Source organism: Cryptotermes secundus, unplaced genomic scaffold (assembly GCF_002891405.2).
Source record: "Cryptotermes secundus unplaced genomic scaffold, Csec_1.0 scaffold537, whole genome shotgun sequence".
Taxonomy (NCBI): Eukaryota; Metazoa; Arthropoda; class Insecta; order Blattodea; family Kalotermitidae; genus Cryptotermes; species Cryptotermes secundus.
This window is the reverse complement of record NW_019740661.1, coordinates 1,176,396-1,204,126: the sequence shown is the minus strand read 5'-3', so window position 1 is coordinate 1,204,126 and position 27,731 is coordinate 1,176,396. Positions and strand designations below refer to the sequence as shown.

General features: G+C 39.2%; 1 protein-coding gene across 5 annotated transcripts in view; it reads right to left on the bottom strand.

The window, feature by feature from the left end:
* Positions 1–1,506: 1,506 nt before the first annotated feature.
* LOC111872526 (apoptosis-resistant E3 ubiquitin protein ligase 1) overlaps positions 1,507–27,731 on the bottom strand; it is a 61,000-nt gene continuing 34,775 nt past the window's right edge. For all 5 annotated transcript variants that reach the window (XM_023866532.2, XM_023866533.2, XM_023866531.2 and 2 more), the window contains 14 exons: positions 25,490–25,695; positions 23,814–24,013; positions 21,732–21,969; positions 20,510–20,679; positions 17,353–17,521; positions 16,683–16,894; positions 15,634–15,781; positions 13,854–13,975; positions 10,632–10,707; positions 9,362–9,651; positions 9,129–9,254; positions 7,677–7,865; positions 6,735–6,997; positions 1,507–2,284 (listed from right to left, as the gene is read on the bottom strand). In XM_023866532.2, the coding sequence (XP_023722300.1) occupies positions 2,182–2,284; positions 6,735–6,997; positions 7,677–7,865; positions 9,129–9,254; positions 9,362–9,651; positions 10,632–10,707; positions 13,854–13,975; positions 15,634–15,781; positions 16,683–16,894; positions 17,353–17,521; positions 20,510–20,679; positions 21,732–21,969; positions 23,814–24,013; positions 25,490–25,695 (2,512 nt within the window). In that variant the 3' untranslated portion in view covers positions 1,507–2,181. The remainder of the gene's footprint in view (positions 2,285–6,734; positions 6,998–7,676; positions 7,866–9,128; positions 9,255–9,361; positions 9,652–10,631; positions 10,708–13,853; positions 13,976–15,633; positions 15,782–16,682; positions 16,895–17,352; positions 17,522–20,509; positions 20,680–21,731; positions 21,970–23,813; positions 24,014–25,489; positions 25,696–27,731) is intronic.

The following is a 27,731-nucleotide window of genomic DNA, read 5'->3' as shown; positions in this document are numbered from 1 at the left end:
GCATCTCTCATTATTATCTGCTGTGCAGCAGATTTCTGTGTGAGGTGCTAACGTCACTGACAGGGGGATACTTCCAGGTAGTATGTGATCCTATCACAGCAGAAAATTCTGACAGTGGCAACAGCAACCAACATCAGGTTGAATACAAGACAGAAATATATCAGAATACACTAAATACTGATACTGTATGACAAACCACTAATATACATTCCACAGTTGCTGTGACAATGAAGTTCCACACACAACAGTTGCAACATACTGTAGCTGACATACACAGGGCAGTCAAAAAGTTCCCGGAATTCCCCTGCAGATGGAGAACGAGCGATAAGATAGCGCACGCAATGTTGTGGTGGGGAGCTCAGCATGTCTGCTCGCAGGCACAACATGTCTGGACAGGTTTCAGTGTGCAGTGTTGTTACTGTTCTGTTTGAATTAGATGTAAGTGTTGGTCATTCGGTGCAATGTCGCAGTTCAAACAGTGTGCGAACATCAAGTTCATGTGCAAATTGGGAAAAACTGCTTCAGAGACACAATCAGCCCTGCAGCAAGTTTACGGTGATACTGCACTGAAGAAATCCACAGTTTATGACTGGTTTTCCCGGTTTAAGAATGGGCAGGAGACGTTAGAGGATGACCAGTGCAGCAGGAGACCTTTGACATCCAGAACCAAAGAAATGATTGTAAAAGTGCGACAACTGATTCGATGTGTTCGAAGAATGACCATTGCAGAGTTGGAGCAAGAAGTTGGTATCTCTCACGGATCCATTCATGCCATTTTGTCTGAAGATTTGAAGATTAGACATGTCAGTGCAAAGTTTGTTCCGAGGCAGCTGACCACAGATCAGATGGAATGTCACACGATGGTCGCTGGCGATCTGTTTGACAAAAGTACGCAGGACCCAACGTTTCTCAAAAAGATCGTCACTGGTGTTTGCCTACAACCCGGAGACGAAGATGCAGTCATCGGAGTGGCACACAGCATCGTCTCCCTGGCCAAGAAATCACACCTTGTCAGATCCAAAGACAAAGTGATCCTCATTGTATTCTTTGACATCGACGGTTTGGTGCACCATGAGTTCATACCGCCTGGACAGACTGTTACTGGCCATTTCTACGTGCAAGTTTTGCAGAGGTTGCACGATGCGGTTTGGAGGAAGTGGCGCAAAAAGTGGCAGGGACAGTGGTTTCTGCATCATGATAATGAACCAAGCCACAGATTGCTTGTCGTGCAGCAATTCCTCGCTGAGAAAAACATTCCTGTCATCACTCAACCACCGTACTCTCTGGATCTCGCTCTGAGTGACTTTTGGCTGTTCCCTACTCTGAAAATGGGCCTCAAGGGGACACGTTTCAAAACCATGGAGGACATCAAATCGAATGCAATGGCTGAGCTCCAGAAGATTCCAAAAGAAGCCTTCCACCACTGCTTCCAACAATGGCAGAATCGATGGAGCATGTGTGTGTGTGTGTGTGTGTGTGTGTGTGAGCGCAAGGGTCCTACTTTGAAGGTGATTAGGTAAGTGCTGTTGTATGTCCTACCATTAGAGTGCTATACCACCATTCCGGGAACTTTTGACTGCCCCTCGTAGTTTGAACCTGATACATATGACTGTTCAGGATACAACTGAGATTAAATTAACTCCAGAGTTTCATTCATGTTACTGTAGAAATATGAAGTATCAAGTTATGTGTCACACATTGACAAAATAATGCACTGTTGCACCACATTCTAAATTACACATAAAACTGAAATACAATAATGACAAACATTTAATGGTTTCAGTGTAACCTAGACAAATAACATTGAATTTAGGGAAAGTGTGGTCCATTAATCATCATGTTTCTCTTGACAGCCACATGGCATGGAACAAATAAACAAACATGGGGTGCACACAATGGTGAGGATGGCCAGGTTACAACAGCCCTCTATAATTGCAGTTCAGGGCAATATTCCTTTAATGAAATTCATCCCACATGTGAGAAGATACAAGTATGTAATATAAATTGCTATGTTCATTGCATTGTGCACTTACGAAGGCCGTAAGTACAGCCAGCTGTACATTCTGGTGTGCATAAAGATAAAGAGGACAAGTGGTAATAATGTGTCCATATTTTCAAGAAACTCTGCAACTAGCTCCTACCTCTGAATGTACTTACACTATATACTGAGCTATATGAATCTCATATCATTCCAAAGCCTTCGGTCCCTTCACTGATTGCAAGAAGTAATGCCCGTTCAAAATGTTCATAGCTGTCATAGTCAGGCAGACACAGCTGGTTGAAACTGAAACACAAATGCAGGAGATGTTCCATATCATGTTAATGTGAATGTTGTTCCTATTCACTGAGAAGTAAAACGAGTATGTGAGTTAACCGAAAATGTGACTGAAACCTGATGAATTAACTTCCTGAACAAATTAGGGAGAGCTGTCAAGACAACAAATTAACATTTATTATTATATAATTATATCATGGACTCATGCTCTGACATTTTGAATGTCACTATAAATTAATACAGTGTGCATAATGCTATGTGCAAGGTTTTAAGTACTGTACCGTGGATTGCCAGAGCGTTTCTAGGCAACAACCTGTAAACAACCTTCAGTTGCAGCCCAGCCCGTAGCCAATCACTATACTGACTGCACTATCCTGGCTCCTCACAGAACACTAATAATTCTTCAGTAATTTCAACACAAGATATATATTACTCTCAGGTGATAAAAATTCATATAACACAAACACATGGTCTTGCTCATTTGATGTTAGCAATATGTATCTCAGTTCATGAAACCTCAAAAATGGTGTTTCAAATATTATGACATTATAGTTACATACAAAGCAATGAAATACATAATTTGGAAAACATAACAAATAAAAAATACTAAGAACATTAAAATACACATTACAAATAAATTGAAGGGATTGGAATGGGTGCAAACTCTTTACCAGAAATCTTCATACATTATGTATGTAATTCATCCCTTATTGCAGTGATGGAATATAGGTTCTATCAAAAATTTCCTGGACTGTTATTTTTGTAACGGCTTTTTTTTAAATTCGCTTAGTGGGGGGTGGAGTCCAAATGGGTCCACTCAGAATGGCGGCCACTGATTGCCCGACTGTCACCTGCCCCCGGGTGATTATGATGATGGAGAATTTGGTGGAATGAAGATTGGCAGGGGAAATCAACGTACTCGGAGAAAACCTGCCCCAGCACCACTCTGTCCACCACAAATCCCGCTTGACCAGACCCAGGACTGAACCCGGGCCGCCGCAGTGGGAAGCCAGCAACTAACCGCTTGAGGTATGGTGCAGCCTTTGTAACTGCCTTGGTGAAAGAAGATGAGAGGGGAGGCCAAGGTCACACTTCCAAAAGCGTACTGCATCAGTCTGCCATATGATACCGCACTGTGAATGCGCACTCCTTATCCACGAGTTCTTTTTTGACTTTGTGTTTAGTTTTGTCTGCAATGGATGGCAAAATTGAGCAAAGTGTCTGCATCAAGTTTTGTGTGAAGCTTGGTAAATCTGCTACCAAAACCCTTGAAATGCTTTGTGAGGCTTTTGGAGAACATTCTTTAATCTGGACAGCAGTTTTGAATGGCATTTATATTTCAAGGCCGGTCAGGTGTCAGTTGAAAATGATGAAAGTCCAGGGCGACCAAGCACCAGCAAAATAACAGAAAATGTTGAAAAAATTTGAGAACTCATTCATGAAGACCACTGCCAAACAATCCATGGGCTCACAGACACAGCTGGGATCACTTATGCAGTTTTCCAGGAGATCTTAATGAAAATTTGAACATGTACTGCATTGCTGCAAAGTTTGCTGCCCTACTCTTGACAAATGATAAAAAGCAGTAACATGTAAACATGTCTTGAGCTACGATAGATGGCTAACAATGACCCAACTTTTATCTCTACAATCATAATGGGTGGCGAAAGTTGGATTTACAGTGATGATCCAGAAACAAAGCAACAATCATCACAGTGGAAGAGCCCACACTACAAAGAGCTAAAAAGGCGTGGCAGGTCCAGAGTTCATTGTTTTTTGTTTTTGATGTGATGGGGACTGTTCACCATGAATTTGTTCCTCCTAACACTACTGTCAACTCTGACTTTGACTGTGACATTTTGAGATGCTTGAGAGAAGATGTGTGATAAAAAAGACCAGAACTCGGTGCAACAACTGGGTCCAGCATCATGACCAAGAGCCAGCCCATACATCCCTGAAAACCATAGAGTTTGTGACTAACAACAACATGATTACCATTTCCATTCTTCCTACTCCCTGGACTCAGCCCTTGTGATTTTACTTTGTTCCCCAAACTGAAAATGAAACTGATGGGATGACGTTTTGAAACAGTGTCTGACATCCAAATAGAATTGAAAGCGGTACTTGACAGCATTAAGGAAACTGACTTCCATGATGCTTTTGAAGTGTGGGAAAAACGATGGGATCGCTGTATACATTTCCAAGGAGACTATTTTGAAGATGGCAACCAAAAGTGAGTAACTTAAGCCAACATTTCTTTTTTGACCTAGTTTAGGAACTTTCTGTATGTTATATGCTCGTATAGAGAACAATGTGATGATAGTTCATAATGATAATGAGATAGACATATGAATACACCCAGCCATTCATGGGGTATGCGGAAGTGTAGCTGGTTGAGGCACTTTGCTGCAAGCCGGAACATCACGGCTTCAAGTCCCGGTAAGGTCACTGGATTTTTTCAATTGACCTAATCCTTCCAGTTGCACTACAGCCCTGGGGTTGACTCAGTCTCTATCAGGAATATTCTTGGGGGTAAAGGGCAGCTGGCACATAGGGCTGACAACCTTGCCACCATCTATGAGCTGACTGTCTAGAAAATGTGGGAACCTCAACATCTCACAACCCTATGGGCCTCCACAGTCTGTTACAGTGATACCTTTACTTACTTACTTACCTAGCCAGTCATATGAAATGCACACATATTTAGAAGCCACAATTAAGAAAAAATCCCGTAACAACACATATCAGTTCATTAATGGCATTCTTAACAAATTTCACTAAAAACACAATATCAATTCTGTTCTAGCAATTTGTCCTCAGCATTTCTGAAAGACAAATAAAACATTGCACACATAAGACAGTGATACCATAAAATACAAAACACAAATTCCAGTGCCAAATTGAGAGACAGCTCCTGAATCAAACAGTTACGTGATCCACTGAGTTAATTCACCAGCATAATCAGCTGCTGAGCAAAAACATTAGGCTACTTATTTAACTGAGAGACTTTTGTCTATTTACTTGTGTACCAGTGTCATATGCTGTGCTTCTAAAACAGCTGCTGATGTATTATCATCTGAATTCGTGTCTGTGCTGGCATCTGATCTATAGTACAGTGGAAATTTCAAATGCTGTGTTGTATGTATCTATACAGAGTGTAAGTGAAAGGTGTAAGAAAATTCTGACCCCAAGTTCCACATACCAAATGAGAAAAAATGTCCATATCAGCATGTGTCTGGAAACATTNAACATTGATACAGGACTCGTCATATACATACATACACATCCTCCACCATCAATGGTTATTATCAACTCTGATGTTGGTCTTTGATTGGTAGGCCTGTATGTTTCACCACATCAGCTAATAGACAACCACTACCAAGATTTCCTGTTATCCAATCTGCCAAAGCTATTGGAAGATGTACCATTGGAAGTCAGAGCACAAATATGGTACATGTGTGATGGTGTTCCAGCACATTTAAGCCATGCTGTGCAAGATGTTCTCAATAACTTCTATCATGACCAAACGGTAGGTAGAGGAGGAACCACAGCATGGCTTCCTTGCTCACCATATTTGAGTCCCCTGAATTTTTACCTGTGAAGACACCTAAAAACTTTTATGTATGTAGTTCCTGTTGACAAAGAGGCACTTCGCCATCGCACTGTGGATGCCTGCTGGACTATCCACAATCATGCCAGCATCTTTGAATGGATGCAGCGATCCATGATGAGACATGTCTAGGCATGCACTGAATCTCTTGGAGGACATTTTCAGCCCTTATTATAAATGTACTCTTTCAGTTATAACTCACAAATTAAATGTTTCCAGACACATGTTGATATGAACATATTCTGTTCTGGTATGTGGAACTGGTCTAGAAAACCGAAATTAAAGGCCAGCAGGGATCTGTTGCACTGACCACGTGACACCCTCTACATGTTAAAGTTGGCACTAACCTTGCCGACAAGCGGAGGTCGCTCCATCAGTATAGTTCGCTTGCGGACTGAAGCCATGGAGTTTAATTTTAAGTTTATGTGGAACTGGTACCTAAAGTTTTACTACACCTTTCAGTTATACCCCGTATATGTCTCATCCATGTGCTTATCTTTTCTGCTTTTACTATACATGTTAAGTCACAATAGTAAATGTGGATATTTTCTTTATGAGCTATGTATAACATGCCATCTTTGAGCCGAGTGTCTAGATAATGTGGGACCGTCAACTTCTCACAACCCTATGGGCCTTCATGGCCTGTTACAGGGATAGCTTTACTTTTTTTAACATGCCCAGTGTCTAAAATAAGTAAGGTGAATTTTTAGAATTCTTAATAAATGTTACTGGACACATGCTTCAATGGGCTTTCTACGTCCTGTACCAAAATTATGATGTGCTTGTCCTTCATATTTTAACTATCTGCATGACACATGGTGATCACCATTCAGAATTTGTAGTACTTACCAAGTGTGAGCAGTGGGCAGGTTGCCAAATGTGGGTGCAGCTGTGATTTGAAAGCGTGGACTGAGCTCTGCAAAGCCACCTGGTGGGAGCTGTGAACAGCCTGTTGTGAACTGCAGCAGACGAGCCATCTCTTCCTGCGTGAAGTTTGCCACCGCAGTCCAGAACCAGTCCAGAATGCGCCGGAACTCTGAGGAACTTCCATTCACCACATGATGGGCCCTGAAGTCAGCCACACTGTACTCGCCTGTCCCGCACAGCAACAGCTGCAAGAACAAGCATGGTTCAAGAATGACGAATGAATGAGCTAGTAACCAGCTATAAATTTAATTATACTGTTATCACAAAGAGCCGTAATCATAACGTTAGTTTTAATGTCTCAGATTATTGTCAATATAACGAAATCTGGTCAGTTGAGATGGGCTGGGGATGTTATCTGAATAAATACTGAAGACCCTAGAGAAACGCTGATATTTATTAAGCTTCACTGGGAATGACATGTCAAAAATACAAAACTAAGCAACTAAATGGTGGTGACGAAGTTGGAACTTATTCATTGTATCAGTGGGATTAAGGTAACCGAGGCTGAAAACAAGGGGTATTGTTAGGAGGAAGAATTAAAAAGCAATGATCAAGGAGAAGAAGAACAAGACTCATTTATGACAAATGGATATTGAAGGTACTGGAAAAGAGAGTGCTGAGAAGATTATATGGATGCAAAAGAGATTAAGTAGCAGCAAATGAAATAACTTCATAGTAACCTTCTTTATATGGTATTATTAGTGCAAAAAAAAATTGAAATGAGAGGGACATGACATGCACTGATAAATACAATTTGCCCACAAAATCTTGAGTGGAAACCTCAGTGGAAAGGATCATCTGTGAAACCTAGCCATAAATGTAAGGCCCAACATTACTGCTGTATCAGTGTTAATGCTGTCTCACCTCTAGTTCATTCTCATCAAATATGCTGAGCAAGTTATCTGGTATGAGTTCATTGAGTCCTTTGAGAAAGTGCTCCACTTCATCCTTGAAGCTGTTGGCAAGCCTGTACTGAGCCAATGCATCCAGATACTGATGTTTGGTACTATTCTGGACTCGCACCTTAGCTCCTCCTTGCACCAACTCTACAACCTGTTTCTCAACACAACAAAACATACAGAATACTGAACCTGACCATCACATGTGACTAGCATACAACCTATTGTACATACATCCAATTATGAAAGACAGCTATATGCACCATCTAGTGAGAGGGCAAAACTATGTGATCAAGAGTACTTTGAAGGAGAAATATTTTTATCTCATCATAGCGAGATGACACAGTCTGGACAAATCACCAGTAAATGACCAACCCAGGATAAGATGGTAGAAGTATTAATATCAATTTTTTATTTTATTAAGGAGAAACCAGTTTGAATGTAAGAACTGTTAAGTTTTGTCAGAACAAGCAGGAATCATATATTAAATCTTCAAACCAACATTAGTTTCCAGGCATACAAGAATATAAATTTATATAACAGCTGATAAACCAAGACTATCTTGAAATAATATATCATGGATAATAAGAACTGTTGAGAGAAGACTGATGTTAGCAGAAATGTATTTCCTCAGCACATCAGGACACACACCTTTGGGCCACAAAAGAAATTAAGAGGGAACTATGAATTTATAAAATATCAGAATTTACAGAATATGAACAAAATAATGAAACTGGAAAGAATACACTGACAGGATTTCAAATAAGTTTGTGATAACCCCTTAAATGACAGAACAGGTCTGCTTTTAATATCTGTAACAGGTTTCAAAAGGCCTAATACTGCAAATGATGATGATGATGATGATGAATAGTTCCCAAGATACACACATTACACTAATACCATTACTAGTTAAAACGCCAATTTCAAATTTGGCTGCAAGTCCTGCAGTACAGGGTATTTATAGCTCCTAACCCCGTACATTAAAATTTACGATGAACTCTGCCTTGAAATGTTGCTTCTCGATGTCCCTTTGTGTTTGCATTAAAATACTGTCCACTAGGTCTTTCAATTCCTGCAACCTTGCTCATGGCCATACAAACTACAGAGTCTTATATTATGTTACATTACATTATGGCCATAGAATCCTCTTATTAAATAACAGGCCACACACTGAGTGAAGAATGCTGAAAAAAGACCCATGTTATTATTTTCATCATTCTCAGCTGTTAAGTAGTTCATACCTGTATTTTCAGGCTAAAACCCAGGAATAAAATGCTAAAGTACAGTTTTACATGTCATGCAAGTACTAACAGGAGTTATAGGTTGTTCTCAGAAACTTTTTTTTGTTTAATAACCTTAGGTAATTACTTTATTTATAGTAAGTTAATAAGATTGTTTGATCAGCCTTCTGACTAACCTTTATGACTTGACCAAACTTGTCATATTCTTCCTCCACAAAGTACAGTTCCATCTCTTCCACATCATGCTCCAAGATGTACTTCACCTTGCTCAGGTAGAGATCTGGATCATCCTGTTCAAAATACTGCAAGAAGAATGTTTCAAAATTAAGGACAAACATATGAGAAAGTCATAGACCCAAAATACAGGTGAAGCCGAAATATACAAGAAGGACAGGGTCATCTTTCTCACCTTGTAATGAACTCGAAGACCAATGATCTGTGCTAGGAATGAGCGTGTGAACCTAGCACGAACCAGCTGACGGTATGAGCCTCCAAGTGCTGACTCATACAGACACTTTCCGACCAGTTTTCCTGCAAACTCATAATGCTTCAGCTTCAGGTGGGCTGGTCGCTGTGGATTTGGGTGCACCAGAGCTTGCTTGTTGTCCGAGAAACTCGTGAACAAGCTGTTCCGAGCATCAAACAATGCCGCACATGTCAACTCAAACCATTCCCTGCGCACTCCTCCCCAGTCCAAACCTAACACACATTACAAGTTAAACAACAGTTCTTAAGTCAACTTAGAAGTTAAATTTCATTTATTGCATACATTGACCAGATAATTGCCGNGCTGTTTATTCTTTTATATTACTCTCAGACTTTACATCACATAGTTTCAGAGTACATTATACTAAACATGTCAAATTTCACTTCCTTTTATTGAAAGTACTTGAAAACATAGCATTTTTGTTCTTTTACATTTTATTTCCTCCAATATTCAATTCATGAACATACAGATACATAAAAGGGGACAGGTGGCAGCATAGTTGGTTGAGGCACTATGCTACAAGCCAGAAGGTCACAGGATTGAATCCTGATGAGGTGGATTTTTTCAATTTAACTCATCCTTCCAGGTGCACTATGGCCCTGGGATCAACTCAGCCTCTAACAGAAATGAGTACCAGGTATATTCTTGGGGGTAAAGGGCAGCTGGCGCATAAGGCTGACAACCTTGCCACCATCTATGAGCCAACTGTCTAGAAAATGTCGGAACCTCAACATCTCACAACCCTACAGGCCTCCACGGCCTGTTACAAGGATACCGTTACTTTACTTTTACTTTTTTACATATATATAAAAACTCAGGAGCCAGATACTGTAGTTGGCATAGACAATGGCTATGGGCTGGATGACCAAGGGGTCAGAGTTCAAGTTCCAGTAGGATCAAGAATTTTCTCTTCTCTACACCATCAAGACTGGCTCTGGGATCCACCCAACCTCCTATCCAATGGGTACAATGGGCTCCTTCCCTGGGGGTAAAGTGGCTGGGGTGTGAAGCTGACCACTTATCTCCAGCTAGTGCCAAGGTCAAGAAAATGTGTATCTATACATTCACTCCCACATATGCCTTCATGGCACAGTAATTAATTTGCTAAGCACAGGGACAACTTTACACACAAACTCAGTCATGTCNTAAATTTCATTTATTGCATATATTGACCAGATAATTGCCGCTTTACCTTGCTCTCCTTGGAATGTGATTTCAAAATTCCGACACCAGTCACTGACTGAGAAGCCTTTTGTTGCTTTCATAGACTGGAAAGGAAAATTTATATACACACACTTGAAAACATTTGTTATTTCCAGTTTGTATGTTATCTAGATTTGTTCTGCAAACCTGCACTCAGGCAATGTGTATCCACCGGTATAAAATATGTTACTCTCTATTTTGGTTGATGAGAAATTTAACATTGAGAAGATGACACATCTGTAAATCTGGTGTGAAATATCTGGACCTCTTTGGGAATTTTCTGCAAAATACTCCTGACTATATGCTGTTTATTCTTTTATATTACTCTCAGACTTTACATCACATAGTTTCAGAGTACATTATACTAAACATGTCAAATTTCACTTCCTTTTATTGAAAGTACTTGAAAACATAGCATTTTTGTTCTTTTACATTTTATTTCCTCCAATATTCAATTCATGAACATACAGATACATAAAAGGGGACAGGTGGCAGCATAATTGGTTGAGGCACTATGCTACAAGCCAGAAGGTCACAGGATTGAATCCTGATGAGGTGGATTTTTTCAATTTAACTCATCCTTCCAGGTGCACTATGGCCCTGGGATCAACTCAGCCTCTAACAGAAATGAGTACCAGGTATATTCTTGGGGGTAAAGGGCAGCTGGCGCATAAGGCTGACAACCTTACCACCATCTATGAGCCAACTGTCTAGAAAATGTCGGAACCTCAACATCTCACAACCCTACAGGCCTCCACGGCCTGTTACAAGGACACCATTACTTTACTTTTACTTTTTTACACATATATAAAACTCAGGAGCCAGATACTGTAGTTGGTATAGACAATGGCTACGGGCTGGACGACCAAGAGGTCAGAGTTCAAGTTCCAGTAGGATCAAAAATTTTCTCTTCTCTACACCATCCAGACCGGCTCTGGGATCCACCCAACCTCCTATCCAATGGGTACCATGGGCTCCTTCCCTGGGGGTAAAGTGGCTGGGGTGTGAAGCTGACCACTTATCTCCAGCTAATGCCAAGGTCAAGAAAATGTGTATCTATACATTCACTCCCACACATGCCTTCATGGCACAGTAATTAATTTGCTAAGCACAGGGACACCTTTACACACAAACTCAGTCATGTCTCCAATTCCATTCTTGATATGTAGCCGCAGATACTGGCATATTTATTGTTTCAACTTCCAGCTCTAACTAATTGTTCAGTTTCATTCTAACATCCTTTTGAACCAATCTGTGTCTAACCATAAAATTTGATAATTTAGTTTTTAAGCTTCTGTTATTTTCAATTTTGCTCTCAGGAAAACATCTGAGATTTCAATGTTTGCCACACTTTTGGGATTTACAACCTTTCTGGACATGAAGTTCTTACCATTCATGTGCATGTGGTGAGATTCAGAGATATGTTTCAGTTGAGAGTGTATAAAAAGGTGTGACAGATAAGCAGAATTTGAAATGATTCTTAAGTTAATTAATAGCTATTTAATGATATTTAAGAGGTTACATAACAGAGGTGGAAAGAGATCATAAATGGTGTGCAAACTAGGATCAGGGAGGAGGTGGTCATTGTGGCTGATTTCAAGGTGGTAGCCCCATATCCCATATTTTCCTGGACAAACTGAGGAAAACCACAAAAACACTCTCATTCAAGCTAGGTCCCTTTCAAAGAGAAGTCTTGGGTATTACCACTACACCAGCTTTGTAGTATTGCGGATTATTACATAACATACAGGTGCAATCATGGACACAAAAAATGCAAAGATAAAATCATTCTGAAGAAAGCAGTCTTCTGGGATGTGGTGCTGTGTAGATATTCTGTTAACCGACATTTCAGAGGAACGTATCGCCTGCATCTTCAGGGTAGAAGAAAAAAGAAGAAACTCCACAAGTGAGGAACCGGCATGAGCTCACAGAGTAACGTCGAGTCATAAACTGTATAAGAGCAGGAAGAGAAGGGGGTCCACATCCCAGAAGACTGCTTTCTTCATAGTAACCAGGATGGAAACCTCAAATCTTACATAAATCATTCTCTCTAAAATTCCGGTATTAAAATATGGAAACACTATATGGACCAACTGAACGTCATGGCTCTGTGAGGGGGTAAGCTGGCATAGCAGTAATACTCTGAATTCATATTCTGGAGGTGTTCAGTTTAAATCTCAGTTGGGACACCTGCTGTCCTGACTGAGATCTTTCAGTTTTCTTTAATCGTTTTGGGTAAATGCTGGGGAAGTGTCTTCATTAGACCTTCATCCCTTCCTTCCACATTCTTCCCAGTTCATCATTCACCTACGAGTATCACCCCTCCATTCGATGATGCACAGTCTAAGCTACTCCAACTCTCCCCTCAAAAGAGGTTGAGGCTGGTACTCATGCTTCATATTCAAGAGGTTACAAATTTCAATCCTGACCCAGAGATCAGCTATTCTGACAAAGTTTTCTGGTGTTCCCTTCCATATTCTTTCCTGCTCATTTTTTACGGTAATCCCAACATTTATCGCTACACCTCAAGTGGACAAATCTTGTGGTTGGAGGATGGTTAAAATTCAAACAACAGGAATATGAAATGGTTTAAGTTATACATTCTCTGTCCCACAAATATGTACTACCTGCATACTCTCTCCAACTCTGCCTATGTGCATGGTTTTCAGCTGATATTTTCAGCAGGACCAATATGCAAGACTGAACAACATGGACATATACATCTTTTGCACAAATCTATCAGTGAAGATAGAAACCAAAAGGGGCTGTTGTACACACCACAATGCAGTGATACAGCTAGCACAGATAGAATAGGGAATGAGATGGTAACAATGTGAACCAGAAAGTCTGTAGAAAACAAACTCAGAGTTGTAGCAAATGGAAAAGAGTACAATAAGAAGGGTGGCTTCACAACTGCAAACAAATATTATACAACCAAGTGAAAGATATAGAATAAAAATATATTGCCATAATATAGTTCCTAGGGCCTTGTTTGCATAATATGATACACTCTGACAAAATTAGATTGGCATTATGGTAGAGGAGGCTATTCTGTGCATGTATGGATACTGGCTTTAGATTGGAGACAAGCAAATTACTATGGAATCCATGACTGGTTCATTCCTTTTCTGGCACTGAAGTCTGTGTCATATGGTTAACTGCAGTGTACTCAGGACAAATGAATTTAAATAAATGTGTGATAATCACTCACAGATTCAAGCAGTTTCTCCCTGTTCACCTTCATCTGCAATTTTTCGTGATAGTGTTTCTGGTGATACTTTCGTACCTCATGGTAGAAGAAATCTTGCTTGTCCTTGAAAGTCTCTGATCCACCTGTAAGAGAGGATATGGTTCAGTCTGTCTTACCTTACACTACATAAAGGTACTGTTTCAACTCCAGATGTGATACAGTAACAAAGAGATGGGGAACAAATAAGATTGGAAGTCTTCATGATGTGTGAGTGTAATTAATTGTCATCAGGTGATTTGCTATGTCAGCAAATGGAGTGTCTGCCTCCATCATTATGGGCTGACGTGACAGGTGACATGACTGTTCATTGTCTATAAATGCTGGTGAGTCATGGAAACCAGTCTTCTTGTCTGAGAGTGGGCCACTGGGAAAACCTTGAACACAGGTAGGCAGGCATGCACACATTTTACCTTAACCACTCTTTGTGTTACTTAACCTGGAATATTCTGTGGATGTTGACACTTGCTTTAACTCTTCTTCCCATGGCTCCTAATAGCTGTTCATTCTTGGCTCTGTTATGTTGAAGTACACTGGTCGCCAGGTTCCAGGACTGACTTTAGAGTGAGTCACATATCTCTACAGTTCTCAAGATGTAGCCAGATCTCAATGGTCTCTTTCACCAGAAAATCTATTTACCCTGCAGTTTTAGCCAGTACTGTGGTATCTTTGATGTCATTCTCCTAATTCAATGCTGTGTTCTGCAACTGCCAACTAGTCCTATTGAAAAAGAGATATATGTGCCATGCACGTTTTGTGTAACTTGCCCTGATAGTGCAGCCAATCTGTTCAACACACACCTAGCTAAATGCCTGAGTCACAGCCCTAGGTTACCCTTTACAGCTCCAGTGTTTGAGATTAACTCTTTCTAAGGGACAGAACAGAGTAGGTGTCTTTCCCCACTGCCACACCTGAGGATGAAACAGAACCAGCTTCCAAAACACTGTGTTTTCTAGTTTATAGAACACTGGACAATGGTCAAAGTCTGAAAACCAAATAATTCTGAAAGAAAAATCATGTCCTCAATTGTGTCAGTTCCTGAGGATGGAGGCAGAAAGTCCCTTAAACACTGTAAATACACTCCATGCTGACACTGCTCATCACCTGACAAGATGCCAGTGAGTCTGGAAGACAGTATCACTGGGATCTGAAAATGACAAGGAATAATTCAACTCCCATCATTGGTAGCAATATCTGAACTACAGAGTTAAAAGATTTTCTTGAACATACATACACTCATCTACTTAGAAACAACTCTTAATTAGATGCTGTCATTCATACACAGGGATAAGGTGGACAGACCAAAAGGGTGAAAACAAATGAGAGAAGGTAAGGGAGGATCTAGAAGAATGGAGAGAGCTTTGTCATAAGAGAACTCACCTTTGTTGAAACATTAACTGATGACAATAATACTGACTTATCCCCATATGTTTTGTGTCCTCTTTAGATTAAAGATTATTTTAAAGTGCGTTTTCAACAGCAATTTCAATGACAAAAATTGTTCAGCAGTTTAAAATGTTTGGAATATAACACCAATCTCATTGATGTTCATCATGCAGTATTTATTACAAACTTTTTACATATGAACAATTATATGAGTAGGATTGGTCCCATGCTGGGTACCAGTTCTTATGATAGCCAGGCTTTGCAGTATCAGCAGAATTTTTAAGCCATGAAATTGAGGACAAATATGCAAAACTGGAGATTAAAAATAATGTGGTAGGAAAAAACTATCCCACGCTACCTATGTTTTTGAGCAAGAAGTGAATGAAGGTAGCTGCAATGACATTCCTGTCCTTAGCTATAAGCTCCACTTTAGGCTGACAGCCATCGTCCACAATGAATGAGGGGTGATTGTGTTGGTTGTTATTGCTGCTGCTCTGGAAATGGAACTGAAACAAAAAAATTCTTCAATTCAATTCAATTTTATCCATAATTTTTAGTCAAACTATTGACATATGACAGGTCTTATATACATAATCGTACATACACATGCAATAGTAACATGAATATGTCAACTGAGTTCTTGCATGCTACTATGTATTACAGATACATTCATAAATACAAACTCAAATATCATATTCTGCTAATTTAATAACATATTCATCTACAGAGTAAAATGCGTGTTGCAACAGAATCGCAGCTCTCTTTCAACCTGCCTCCTAATGACTACAAGCAACCAAATTTTGAGTGTTAACAACAAAAATGTGGAGCCAGGATAACTCAGTTGGTATAGCAATGGGCTAAGGGCTGGAGAGTCTGGGTGCAATTCCTGGTAGTGCAAGGATTTTTTCTTCTCCTTAGCATCCAGACCACCTCTCGGGCCCATCCAGCCTCCTATCCGATGTCTACCAGTGGCTCTTTCCCCTTGGGTAAAGCAGTAGGGGCATTAAGCTGATCACTGATCTCCATTTAGTGCCAAGGTAAAGAATGGTGGAGCTATACCTCCAATCCCCCATATGCGTTCATGGTATGATGCTTAACTAATTAAGTACAGGGAAAACTCTTCGCAACATTACATTCAAGTTGGGCTGTTCAGATATAGAATGTAATATCCGTAACAAGGAAGTGATGAAAACTACAGCTCATCTGGAAACCTCAGTGTCAATGAATGCATGAATGAATGAATGAATGAGTGAGCTGTAGACTATTTCATGACAATGAATTAGCTGCAGATGTTATGTAGCATCAAATGCATCAAGGATGAATAAGTGCAATGTAATGGAAAGAATCAGAGGGCAAGGAAGTGAAAGTATGTTTAGTACCTCAGATCATTTCAATCCATGCACTCACCTTTGTAGAAGGGCACAACCGGAATGTGACAAGTCTCTTTGGTATGAACTTGAGCAGGAACTCTTTGACAGTCAGCTGTTTTGGTGAGACATAACAAAACACTTTTTTGGGCTTGGAAAGTCGTTCACCTTGCATGCCCACCAGCCTTGCTTCATAGCAGATGTTGTGGTTCTTCGAGGCAACATTTTTCTGCACCAGTGCAGCATCACTTGCTGTCAACAATCAAAACAATGTTTGATACTGAAGTAAGATAAGAGAGAGGACTTGGAAGCAGGTGTTTAGAGGAAATATCACAGAAACCAATATTAAATTGGCTTCATATATAATAATATACTAAATCGACAATGACAATATCTGTAGTGGCTTCAGAATTTGGAATAGTCAGATGACCCACTGGTAGATCAAAAGTGAAGCGAAGGACCATGAATAAGAAGAAACAGAAACAAAAGAAATAAGTTGGAGACAAATATAAAAAGGAAGTTACCCAAAGGTGAATGGTGCAACATGACGACTCATAAGTCAAAAACCCCTTAGATGATGATAACAATAATGATTAGTTATGAATCTCTGTAGTGGAAATAAACTGATCTGTCTGGCAACTGTACAGTTCTCCAATTAGCTAAAAGATATGTGTGGTACAAATGTTTCTCCCAGTGTGACTTGCACTCACCACTCAGTACAACGATATCAAAGTCTCCATTATGTAGCTCAATGCCCCTGTAGGAGACAGCAGCATGAAAACAGCCTTCTGAGGGGAACTGCACTTGAAGATTGATGTGATGGCTGGTCTCCTCATAATCAAGAGTCACTGAGCATAGCACAGGTTCAGGGCTGCCAATCTGTGAACCAAGGCATCATGCAGAAATAGTGCAGCAGATTGTCCACTGTGTGCAACATCATCATGTTGGACCAGAAATTCTAAACTAGGGTAAGGTAATGTTCCCCATACATTCTGTCCCAGTGAAAAGGCCCCGATCTCCTTACTCATGTTGTAGGAAGAAAACCACTGTCCACTAGGTAGGAAGAAGAGGAGTCAAAAACATAAAACTTTGATTTAAAACATGCATGCATCTTTCAGGTACATTGCAATGCTGCATAAAACACAGTAAAATTGCTCCATCCATCTAGCTGAATGCATCAAACAACTCCGGAATCACGAAACAGATTTTCATGGAACCCAATACTGAGCTGAACCAAAATCTGTCAGCACATTCCAATTGTTTAAAATGAGACAAAAATTACAGACATTTAACATGAAGAGCCACATGTATTTATGCATGCAACTTAAGCATAACTCATTAAATACTTATCAGAATGAAAAATGTTTCAAACAAAAGTTGTAGAGAAGAAAGAAAAACATACTGAATGTCCATTATATTTTTCCCATTAATTCTTACAGTTTTTGAGATAATTAAACACAAACTGTCATGCTATGTGTACACTTCCAAACTTATACAGCATATTCAACAATTAACAATGGTTTTCCAAACGTGTATGTTTATCAAACAGTCAAGAGTGGTTACAGACACACATATGAATATTACTGAAGTCTCTAATTTTTAATAATAAGTAAGCAAGGTTTCCTCCCACCTGAATTTATAGGTAAACATTTATGTAGTATAAATATACATGTAACTAATATATAATTTTACATATGAGCAAGATTACCCCTCTTCCTCTTGGCTTACAGGGCATCGACTCATGATATTACAGGCTTGACCCCTGCTAGCCTAGCTTTTGCAAGAGTACTCCAACTGCCCTGCAACCTGCTAATTGCTCTTTGAGCAAAATAATCCCAAGATTAGAAAAAAACAGAAACATACAGCCTGTTCACTTCATCCTTTGTATCAGCACACTATAGCAAAGGATGCTGCAACATGATCATATTGTCATGTGTTGGGTGTATAACACAACAAATAACTTCACACTGTATTGGATATAGTGAATTTTATTCCACACTCGCTCATACAATCACAAAGTTTACAATCTCACAACTACTGCTATCTGCAGTATTACAAATACTAGACTGCATACTCTTCCCTGGGCAAATCATAACTCTCCGCTGGCTAACTCATAACTAACTCCACTCGTAGGCTGCTGCCTTGCGAACTCACTTCGGTGACTGGTACACTTAACTGTCTTCGGCGGCCGCTACACATTAACTTCTCACTGCTGACTGACTGACTGACTGCTGACTGACTTCCAACTGTGTCACTCCTGATCACACACTAACTTCCAACTTGCTGCTCAGCCGGCTTTTATTCTGTTCTCTGTTGCCTGTTGCCTGTGTCAACAGCGGCGTTGCATGCCATGTCACAGTAGGAAGCGGTGCCACATAACAGCGGGAAACTGTGCTACGTCACAGTGCGNGGGAGCGCTGACTCACCTGCTACGTTACCGTGGCCAGAGCTGCCATGTCACCGCTGGCGGGGGCGGGGTTGACCTGCCTATTACTGTAGCGCAACACATCACAATATGTTTTAAACAAATAATTTCACAGAAACGTGTATAACATGAAACATATGTAATCTTACTGGGGGACATGGCCAAAGATGTGGTATATCTGAATCGAAGGTACAATAAGACCCTACTGTAATAATAATATATATAACAATGGTAACAATATCAATTGTAGTGACTATAGGATTCTGACAATGGCGTATAACACACAGAGATATTGGGTTTTTCGGACTTTATCCAGGATGATGGATAAAGTCTGAAAACCCAGAATATCAATTGTACTTCACAAATGTAGCTGGAACCTTTAATATACTGCAGCTTTAGAGTAAGTTGATGTAGGGTTCAGTCAGTGCCAGAAACATACGTGTAGTGGCCACAGAATATTAACACAAGGATTTTGTCAATTCGTAGTAACACAACTGAAAGGAAGATAGCCCAACTTTTCTTGACAAGGTCTGATAGTCTTAATCCTAAGTACATAGAAAGGCAACATTTTTTTAAAACCAAATGACATAATTATATTTTATGAAAAAATGGATTTAATAATGAAGTGTACTCTCACATAATTTCCCATATGTCTTCATGGCATGGTATTAAAGCACAGGGATGACTTCATCCTCATCCAATTTCAAACATTACACCTCCTGCCCCAGAGTATTGCAAGATTGTGAGCATCATGCATAGGGAAATATTGTGCTAATGTGCACTTATCAGACTAAGACAAGTACAGTCACACAAACTGCAGGAACTTTCATGCTGACATTATCCTCCAAGTCAAGGGAAAGAAGGAGCTTCATGATTTGTATGCATAGGTTGCCTACTATTCTTAGGGTACTGAACTCATGGATGTTACAAATGGCCAAATGCATAATAAAATTGAGACAAGAAATGAATACTGAACTTTTGATGGGAAAATTTGGAAAGTGCACTGAGATGAAATGAGCAGATAATTTTAAGATCTGAGATGAAATGAGCAGATAATTTTAAAATCTATCTTGATCTTAAGGAAGCAAGAGGATTGGAAGTGGATGGAACTGGATCATGACCGTGTCCAATGGTGGAATTTGGTATTAGACCTTTCTGAATTTTCTGGTTAGTATTTATATCACAATGGGAAAGGGATGGAAAAATCAGAATACTTTAATTAAATCTGACAAGTGTTTTTTTAAAAGCAAACAAACTGGCTGTATGACCATCAGTGTCAAGGAACCTGAAATTTTGTACAGCACTAGATCTCTGAAAACTATAGTATAATTTTTATGATCATTTTCATATATGTCATTGAAATCATAGCAATTAGTATTCATATCTACCATTTGATAAAACAAATTCAAACACATGAAGGTAAATTTCTGGCGAACTGTTACCTGAGTGATGGCCACATTGTAACCCTCCGTTGGATTTTCATCAGAGTGGAACAAGCACAGATTATTGAACTCATCTCGTGGCTCAATAGCAAGTGAGTGAGGGATTCCTGCAGTGCAAACCACTGTTGAGCTGTGACGCACAAATACAGACTTGTTCGGGTCGGGGGGCCCTGAGGAGAGAGAAGTGTACGTGTATTTATAGGTCAGCAACTGAAGATTCTGTCAGGTCATTTTCACAGTCTTTCTAATAATTTTATTGCATACAAAATTTCTAATGCTGACACCTAATATCATGAAGAAAGATCTTCTATGAATGCAGTTAAACAATCAGTCAACACACCATCACTAAAATTATCATAAAAATAAGCTTATCATTAAAATATACTATATTTTCTACAACATTTGAAACTTTTATCAATCCACTTAATTGTTGTTACCAAATTTACCAATGAATCTGGAATTACTCAACATTATAACAGGATTTCTACAAGGAAAACTGCTGCTTCTAAAAAGAGAGCAACTTCCCTTCCAGTTGGTAGCTTTCATTATTCTTGCAAATAAATTTCTATCAGTAGTAACAATGTTTATAAAAGCCATAGAAATCTAACTACCAAGAAAAGTAAGCAGTATTACAACAATGAGAGGTTCATTCACCAGACAGGCCTGGAGATGAAAAGAAGTAGCTTTGTCACAACCATGAATTATATCATGGATTTTGGTTTTGTAGTTACAGAAACAATTCAAGAGAATAGATGCATCCACCTCATTTAAAAATGCTGAAATTATATGAGAACTATAAAAATTGGATTCTGAACCGAAAAAGCAAGGTTATACATTCTTTCTGCTATTCTGAGAATGATTATTCTCAAGCTTCTCTGGGATTCAAATCCACAACTTCAAAACTATATGACTATGGAGTGACAATACCAATGCCCTATGTTTCTAACTACATTCTTATGGATCCAGTTCCACTACTAGTAGGAATCAGACTGAAACTAAACAAGTCAGAGCTCTTCTCTTGGGTAAGAACGGTACAGTCTGCTAGCTTGAACTTAATGTTCTGGAACACAAATGGTATACTAATAATGAAAAGTGTATTATAAAAATACATACAAACATATCTTAGTGTAATAATAATGTATCAGAGCCATCAAACAATGAATTTAGAACATTAAAGAACCCTACCATGGATCCCACATTTCCCCTCTTAGAAATAACTTGCCTGGAAGGAACGTCTTAACAAAGGGACTCCCGTGAATGTGGCAGCTGCCGATAATCACAGATATCTTGTACTGCCCCGCATGTCGAACAGTAAACTTCACAACTGCAACATTGGCAGCACTGGGATCAGTGCCTCCAAGCTCAGACAAGGTAGCAACTCTACGTGCACCTTCTGTCACTTCCACAAAAAGGTTGTCTGTGTCACAGATTGGATATGGCTGTCCGTTACGTTGGTAGAACTGAAATAAAAATGTCCAACAATGATACTACAAATAACCACAAGAGCAGTCACAAGCAAAGAGATTATGAATAAAAAAATAAGTAAGAAAAATATCCATTTCAGTTATTCTACAATAAGGATGGCAAAAAGAAATCCAGCAATCATAGTGGACAGATACTACTGCTAATGATTCAATCACTAAAGAAATCTTTTATAGCTTTCCTGCTCCCTGTCACTGCATGTGCAAATGTAAGGTCTCACTGAAACAACTAGGTTTCCATAATTTTTCCCTCAGTAACTGTTTCCATAAAATTGTCAATGAATCTGCTATGTCACTGTTTCATGTGAAAATGTGTAAAACACATATTCACTTCCTATTGCCATCCACACTCCGACTTTGATGTGAGGTAATAGTGTTTATTGAAAACAGCGTGGGTTCTCTAATGGTAAGCCATCACTCACAGAAAATCAAAGGAGCTTCTGTTTAAATCACAGTTAGGAAGTGAATGACAGTTACTTTATACAGATACATTTTCAGAATTCAAACTTAATTTGTTGTAGGAAAACAAGCGATGTCTGTATATGCAACATAGGTCTATATCATCAACTATTTTTGTTAATTACCTCATCATTTCTTGAAATACACATTCAGAATTAGCCAACTTCAGAGTCAGGCCTGTAATAAATGTACATACTTCCCAAACACTCATTTCTGAAAATCACTCACACTCTGACTGAACTGGCACATGGTTTCTACAGTATTCACTACTGCAGAATATGCTGGCACAGGTGGACTTCTTTCACATGCTTAATTTTGGTCCTCTGCCTCAGACTTGCAACATAAAGCTCCCCAATGCTCACCAGTTCACAAGGTGGTACACCATCATCAAGAGAACATTACATTTAAACATGGTACAACAGGGCATGTGTTCCAAAATCAGGAAATAAGAAACCAAAAATTTAAAATAATTACGTCTGTTAACTTTTTTATTAATGTTAGCATTATTTACTTCACAATTGTCAAAAATAAAGTCCCTGGGGATGCTGGCAGGGGTGAACATACAGGAGCAAGATCATGTTGGGCAGGCTCCCTTGTAGAAGATGAATGCTCCAAGTGAGTGGACTTAAAGATTACAGAAATGTTCACAACACCTAGCACTGGCAGTGAAAGATCAGTAGCATTCACCACATTAAACAAGCTCTTTTCCACAGGGTAAATGATCACCATGAATAGATAAATGGCATGTTGGTATTTATGCTCCATTCACAAAGCCAGCACCCTTTCCCCTTTCTCCATAATTGACATCCTTATTTGTACAGTCTTAGTAGCTCCATCCTCATTGCATTTTTACAACTTTCTTTCATTTTATCAGCTTGCTTCCTGATGATTATTAAGGTCTATTTGGGAATACACATGGCACTAGTAATGTCAGTTGTGCATTTGGGGGAGCAGACGTATAGCTCCACCATTCCTCACTTTGGTATGAGATGGATGTGTATGGTCAGCTTCACACACTGGCCACTTTACTTCAAGCAAAAGAGCCCCTGGAACCCATTGTACAGGATGCTGGGTGGGCCCCAGAGCCAGTCTGGATGCTATGGAGAAGAGAAACACCTCTTGCCCCCACTGGGAATTGAACTCTGATTCCTCAGCCATCCAGCCCATAGCTATAACGAGTCTAAAGTCAATATAACGGTGATTATAAAAAAAGGAACCTAATTTTTGCATCTCCCTCTAAGAAGTTTTCCTGCTAAAGAACTTCTCTTGGCTAGTCTGCTGAAAAACTATGAGGGAAACAATGTACTTCAGAATTGGAAAGAAGAAGAAGAAGGAGGCAAGACTCAGATCACAGAGACATGTACCTTGACAGTGAAGGTCATGGTCTCCCCCACAGTCTGCGGATCCTCCCATTCGAAGTTGACCTTGCAGTTTCCAGGCAGCAGATACTTCCCTGTCACATACTGCAGCAATGTGTGCTTTGCCTCGGGGGCTAGTGCAGGCTGAGTCATGGCAGCTAGGGTTACGAGCCCAGCCACGCTGACAGACACAACAAGCACATGTCCTGAAATGCACAACATTACAGAATAAATTTCTATTCACTTGCATGGAGAAGTAAGAAACACCTAAGTAAAACCTGACTGAAAGAAACCATTTGGAAGGCCAAGGCTTAGAAAGGAGGGTAATGGTAAAACAATATTATGAGAATGAAAGGTATCATAGGATATGAAATGGATTCAACTGAAGGACTGATTCAAATGGTATGCTTTAATACTGATAATGATGCACTTTCAGGTTCTACAAGACCTGTGAAATTCTTTAACAACTGGGTGTTTAAGCAAGATGCTTAAAATTTATATGCAAACTATGCACATGTATTTATCATCCTTTTTGTAGACAGTATACAGCTGTATGTCTGAGAGGATTACAACAAAATATTGTGTAGATATTCCCATACTTATGCAATTCTGACCTACAGAGATTTCCCATTAATGCAATTTCATGTTCATGCTAGATGGTACCGTAGGAGTACTAACAACGAGTAGAAACGCCATCTGCCGTGTATTGGTCATATGACGTCTGCAGTACAGCTTTGTTTATTGCATGACAGACATGTTGTTTTCCCAAGAACAACGAGTTTTCTTTGTGGTAACCACGGAACTGAAGAGTCTGATCGGGTTTTCTTCACTGACGAAGCGTGGTTTCAACTTAGTGGCTACATGAACAGTCAAAACAATAGGATTTGGTCATCTGAAAATCCACATGTGTTACATGAAAAGCCCTTGTGCTGTCAGACAATTGGAGTGTGGTGTGCTGTATCACGGTGTCGAACAGTGGGCCCAATTTTCTTTGAAACAATAGTGAACAGTCCAGTGTACCAAAACATCATTACACAGTTTACTGTGCTTCTTTAAGTTGATGAACATGAGTGTTGGTTGCAGCAAGGCAGTGCCACATCTAATTAAACCATGCAGTTCTTGCATGAGTTTTTCAGTGACCGTCTCATTTCAAAAGGATTGTGGCCCCCTCGTTCGCCTGATTTGTCACCCACAGATTTTTTCCTTTGGGGGTACCTCAAAGGAATTGTCTATAAAAACAATCCACATACACTGAATGATCTCAAGAGAAACATTATGACAGCGATTAACAGCATCAGTTTATGGGTGCCCCACAAAGTAGCCTCAAACCTGGTAAAAATAGCTCGCGCATGCATTGCTGAACAGGGAAGCCATTTCGAGCATATGTTGTAAAGACATTATTTGATTTTGCATTTCTAAGATGTAAGGTTATAAACATTAATAGTAAGTACTGTATGTCTTGTAGTTTGTGCATTAAATCAGCAAAATATAATTGCTTAGTGTGATGCACGCGAATTTTCCATCGCCCTGTATAAAAGGAAGAAAAGGAGAAAGGAAAAAAAGTTGGTCTACACATAAAAGATTATAGATGACCTTAAAATACTACGATTCATGCTACCTCAGTATCATTTCTTCATAACTGGAAGTTTCAAACTTTCCCTTGTGAACAAGAGAGGTCTCACCCCATGTCCATACGTCCTCGTGCTGCGTCGACTTGACCACAGCACTCCACAGCTCTCCTTTTAACTGGGCCAAGTCATCTTTGGATGTAGGCAGAGCCTGGCGTGCAGCAGACCATGTTACAAAGTCTTTGCCAAGCAGTGTGCGTGCTCTTGAGTCTTCCAGCCAGTACACATCATCCAGTGAGGCCACTTCCAACTGGATCAACCTGCATGCAAATATAGTCAACTGCTATGTCTAAATTTGCTTTCCAATCAGACTTAACCTGGGGCAATAATATGGTAACAACACAGGCTTCATTATATGTACATATGTACATATTCGCATACAAACATGGAACTAGCCAACTGTATATTCACAGCAATGGTTTGAATCTGTCTTCCTCTTTCAGCTTATAAAAACACAAAAGAAAACTGTAACAATAAATTACCTCAATATAAATCAGATTTTGACAGACAATTTCAAGACCACTATTATAAGTGAAATTAACACTTTGGAACCCGAGTTTACTTTTCTTATGAACACATAATGACTAAAAAGACACACTGAATTGAATATAACCTTATATTTTATTAATTATACTGCTGCTCATTCCCCAAAACTGAAGCCTGATAATTACATTTTCCAGGACTAATATGCAGTAAATTGTGACATTATAACCTTGTTTTTTCAATTCCAGCACCACTACTTCAAAGTAATCACCACTACCATTCTCTGTGTCACTGAGTCTGGACATTCACTGTTTACCTTTCCAGTCATCAGAGAAGCCATGATTTCTTCTTCATGCAGACTCTATGTGGCTGGAGTTTCTGAGTGACTGCCAGTCTTGAGGACACACAGCAACGAAATCACTCTCTTTTTGTCAGCCTTTACACACCTTTATTGGCAGTGTTTTAAGACACAGTGAACTGTTTAGGAGCATTGTGTAGTATAGCATTGTTTCATTGTAGTTGTACTTACTATCTACAATTACTTTACATAATTTCAGAAAAGTTCTTTGTTGCTTTGCTGTTTCCAGGCACAGATTCACTTTCAAGACTAGTATGAGATGTTTGATGATAAAGCTTCCCATCTTCAAAGTTGTCTTTCAGAAGGTTTAACTGTATAATCATAGGCAATTATATTACAAAATTTTACTGCCTGTGCTTTCAAACCCCCAATCAGAAGCACTCCTTCGACATGTTTTGTTGAAACCGCTTGCACAAAGTGGTCCACATTGCTGTTTTCACAAACTCTGGCTTTTTCTTTCCCCTCTTACTTCATCTATAGTCCACAAATGAATATACATTTTGTTTTCTTTCTAACTAGTTTGTTAGTTAAAAGTTCAAACTATGATGATCTCTGTGTAAATATAAACAATGCTTTTCATAGTATAAATGAATGGTTCAAAGTAAACAAACTTTCTATAAATTTTAATAAAACCCACTACATTCAAGTTACAGCTAGAAATAAAAATCCTAAATCTGAAATAAAAATTGTGTATGATAAAAAACTAATTACATCTATATCCAATATTAAATTTCTTGGAATATTCACTGATGACACAACGAGCTGGAAATACCACACTGAGTATATTAGTTCTAAACTACGTGCAGTCTGCTACATAATAAGATTGCTTAAACCATATACGTCCATAAATACCTTAAAAATGGTTTATCACTCTTATCTTAATTCTATTATAAATTATGGTTGACCCTTTTGGGGTAACTCACCCCAAAGTATAACAATTTTTAGAATGCAAAAGAATATACACTCAACTCTTGATTATCTGGGATAATGGTGGGGATGGAAATCACAATTAATCGAAAACCTGGTTAACACAAATGTTATTAAAAGTAGTACTGTAATACTGTACCTTCATAATACTATAGGCCTACCTGTATCTAAATTTATTCAACCTCATTTTTATGTCATCTCATGGCATATTTAATACTTTTTTTACATTACGCTGAAGTATGAATTACTTATTTCAATCACAGTGTTCAACAACATCCAACACTTTGACGAATATTCACACTTAACACTTAAAAAATTTAATATTGTTGTTTGCTTTTTCGCGGCATTTTCCTTTTGACGGATATCCGTATGAAGCCTATGTAATATTAGCTTGTCACTTAATAAACTGTTCTCTTCACTCTCGAGATAGTCTAGTAAGGATTCCAAATGATTAAGAGCAGCACCATGTGATATTTTCTTACTAGCAGCACTGTCCACCTCTTCCTCATTCTCACTTTCTTCCCGCTC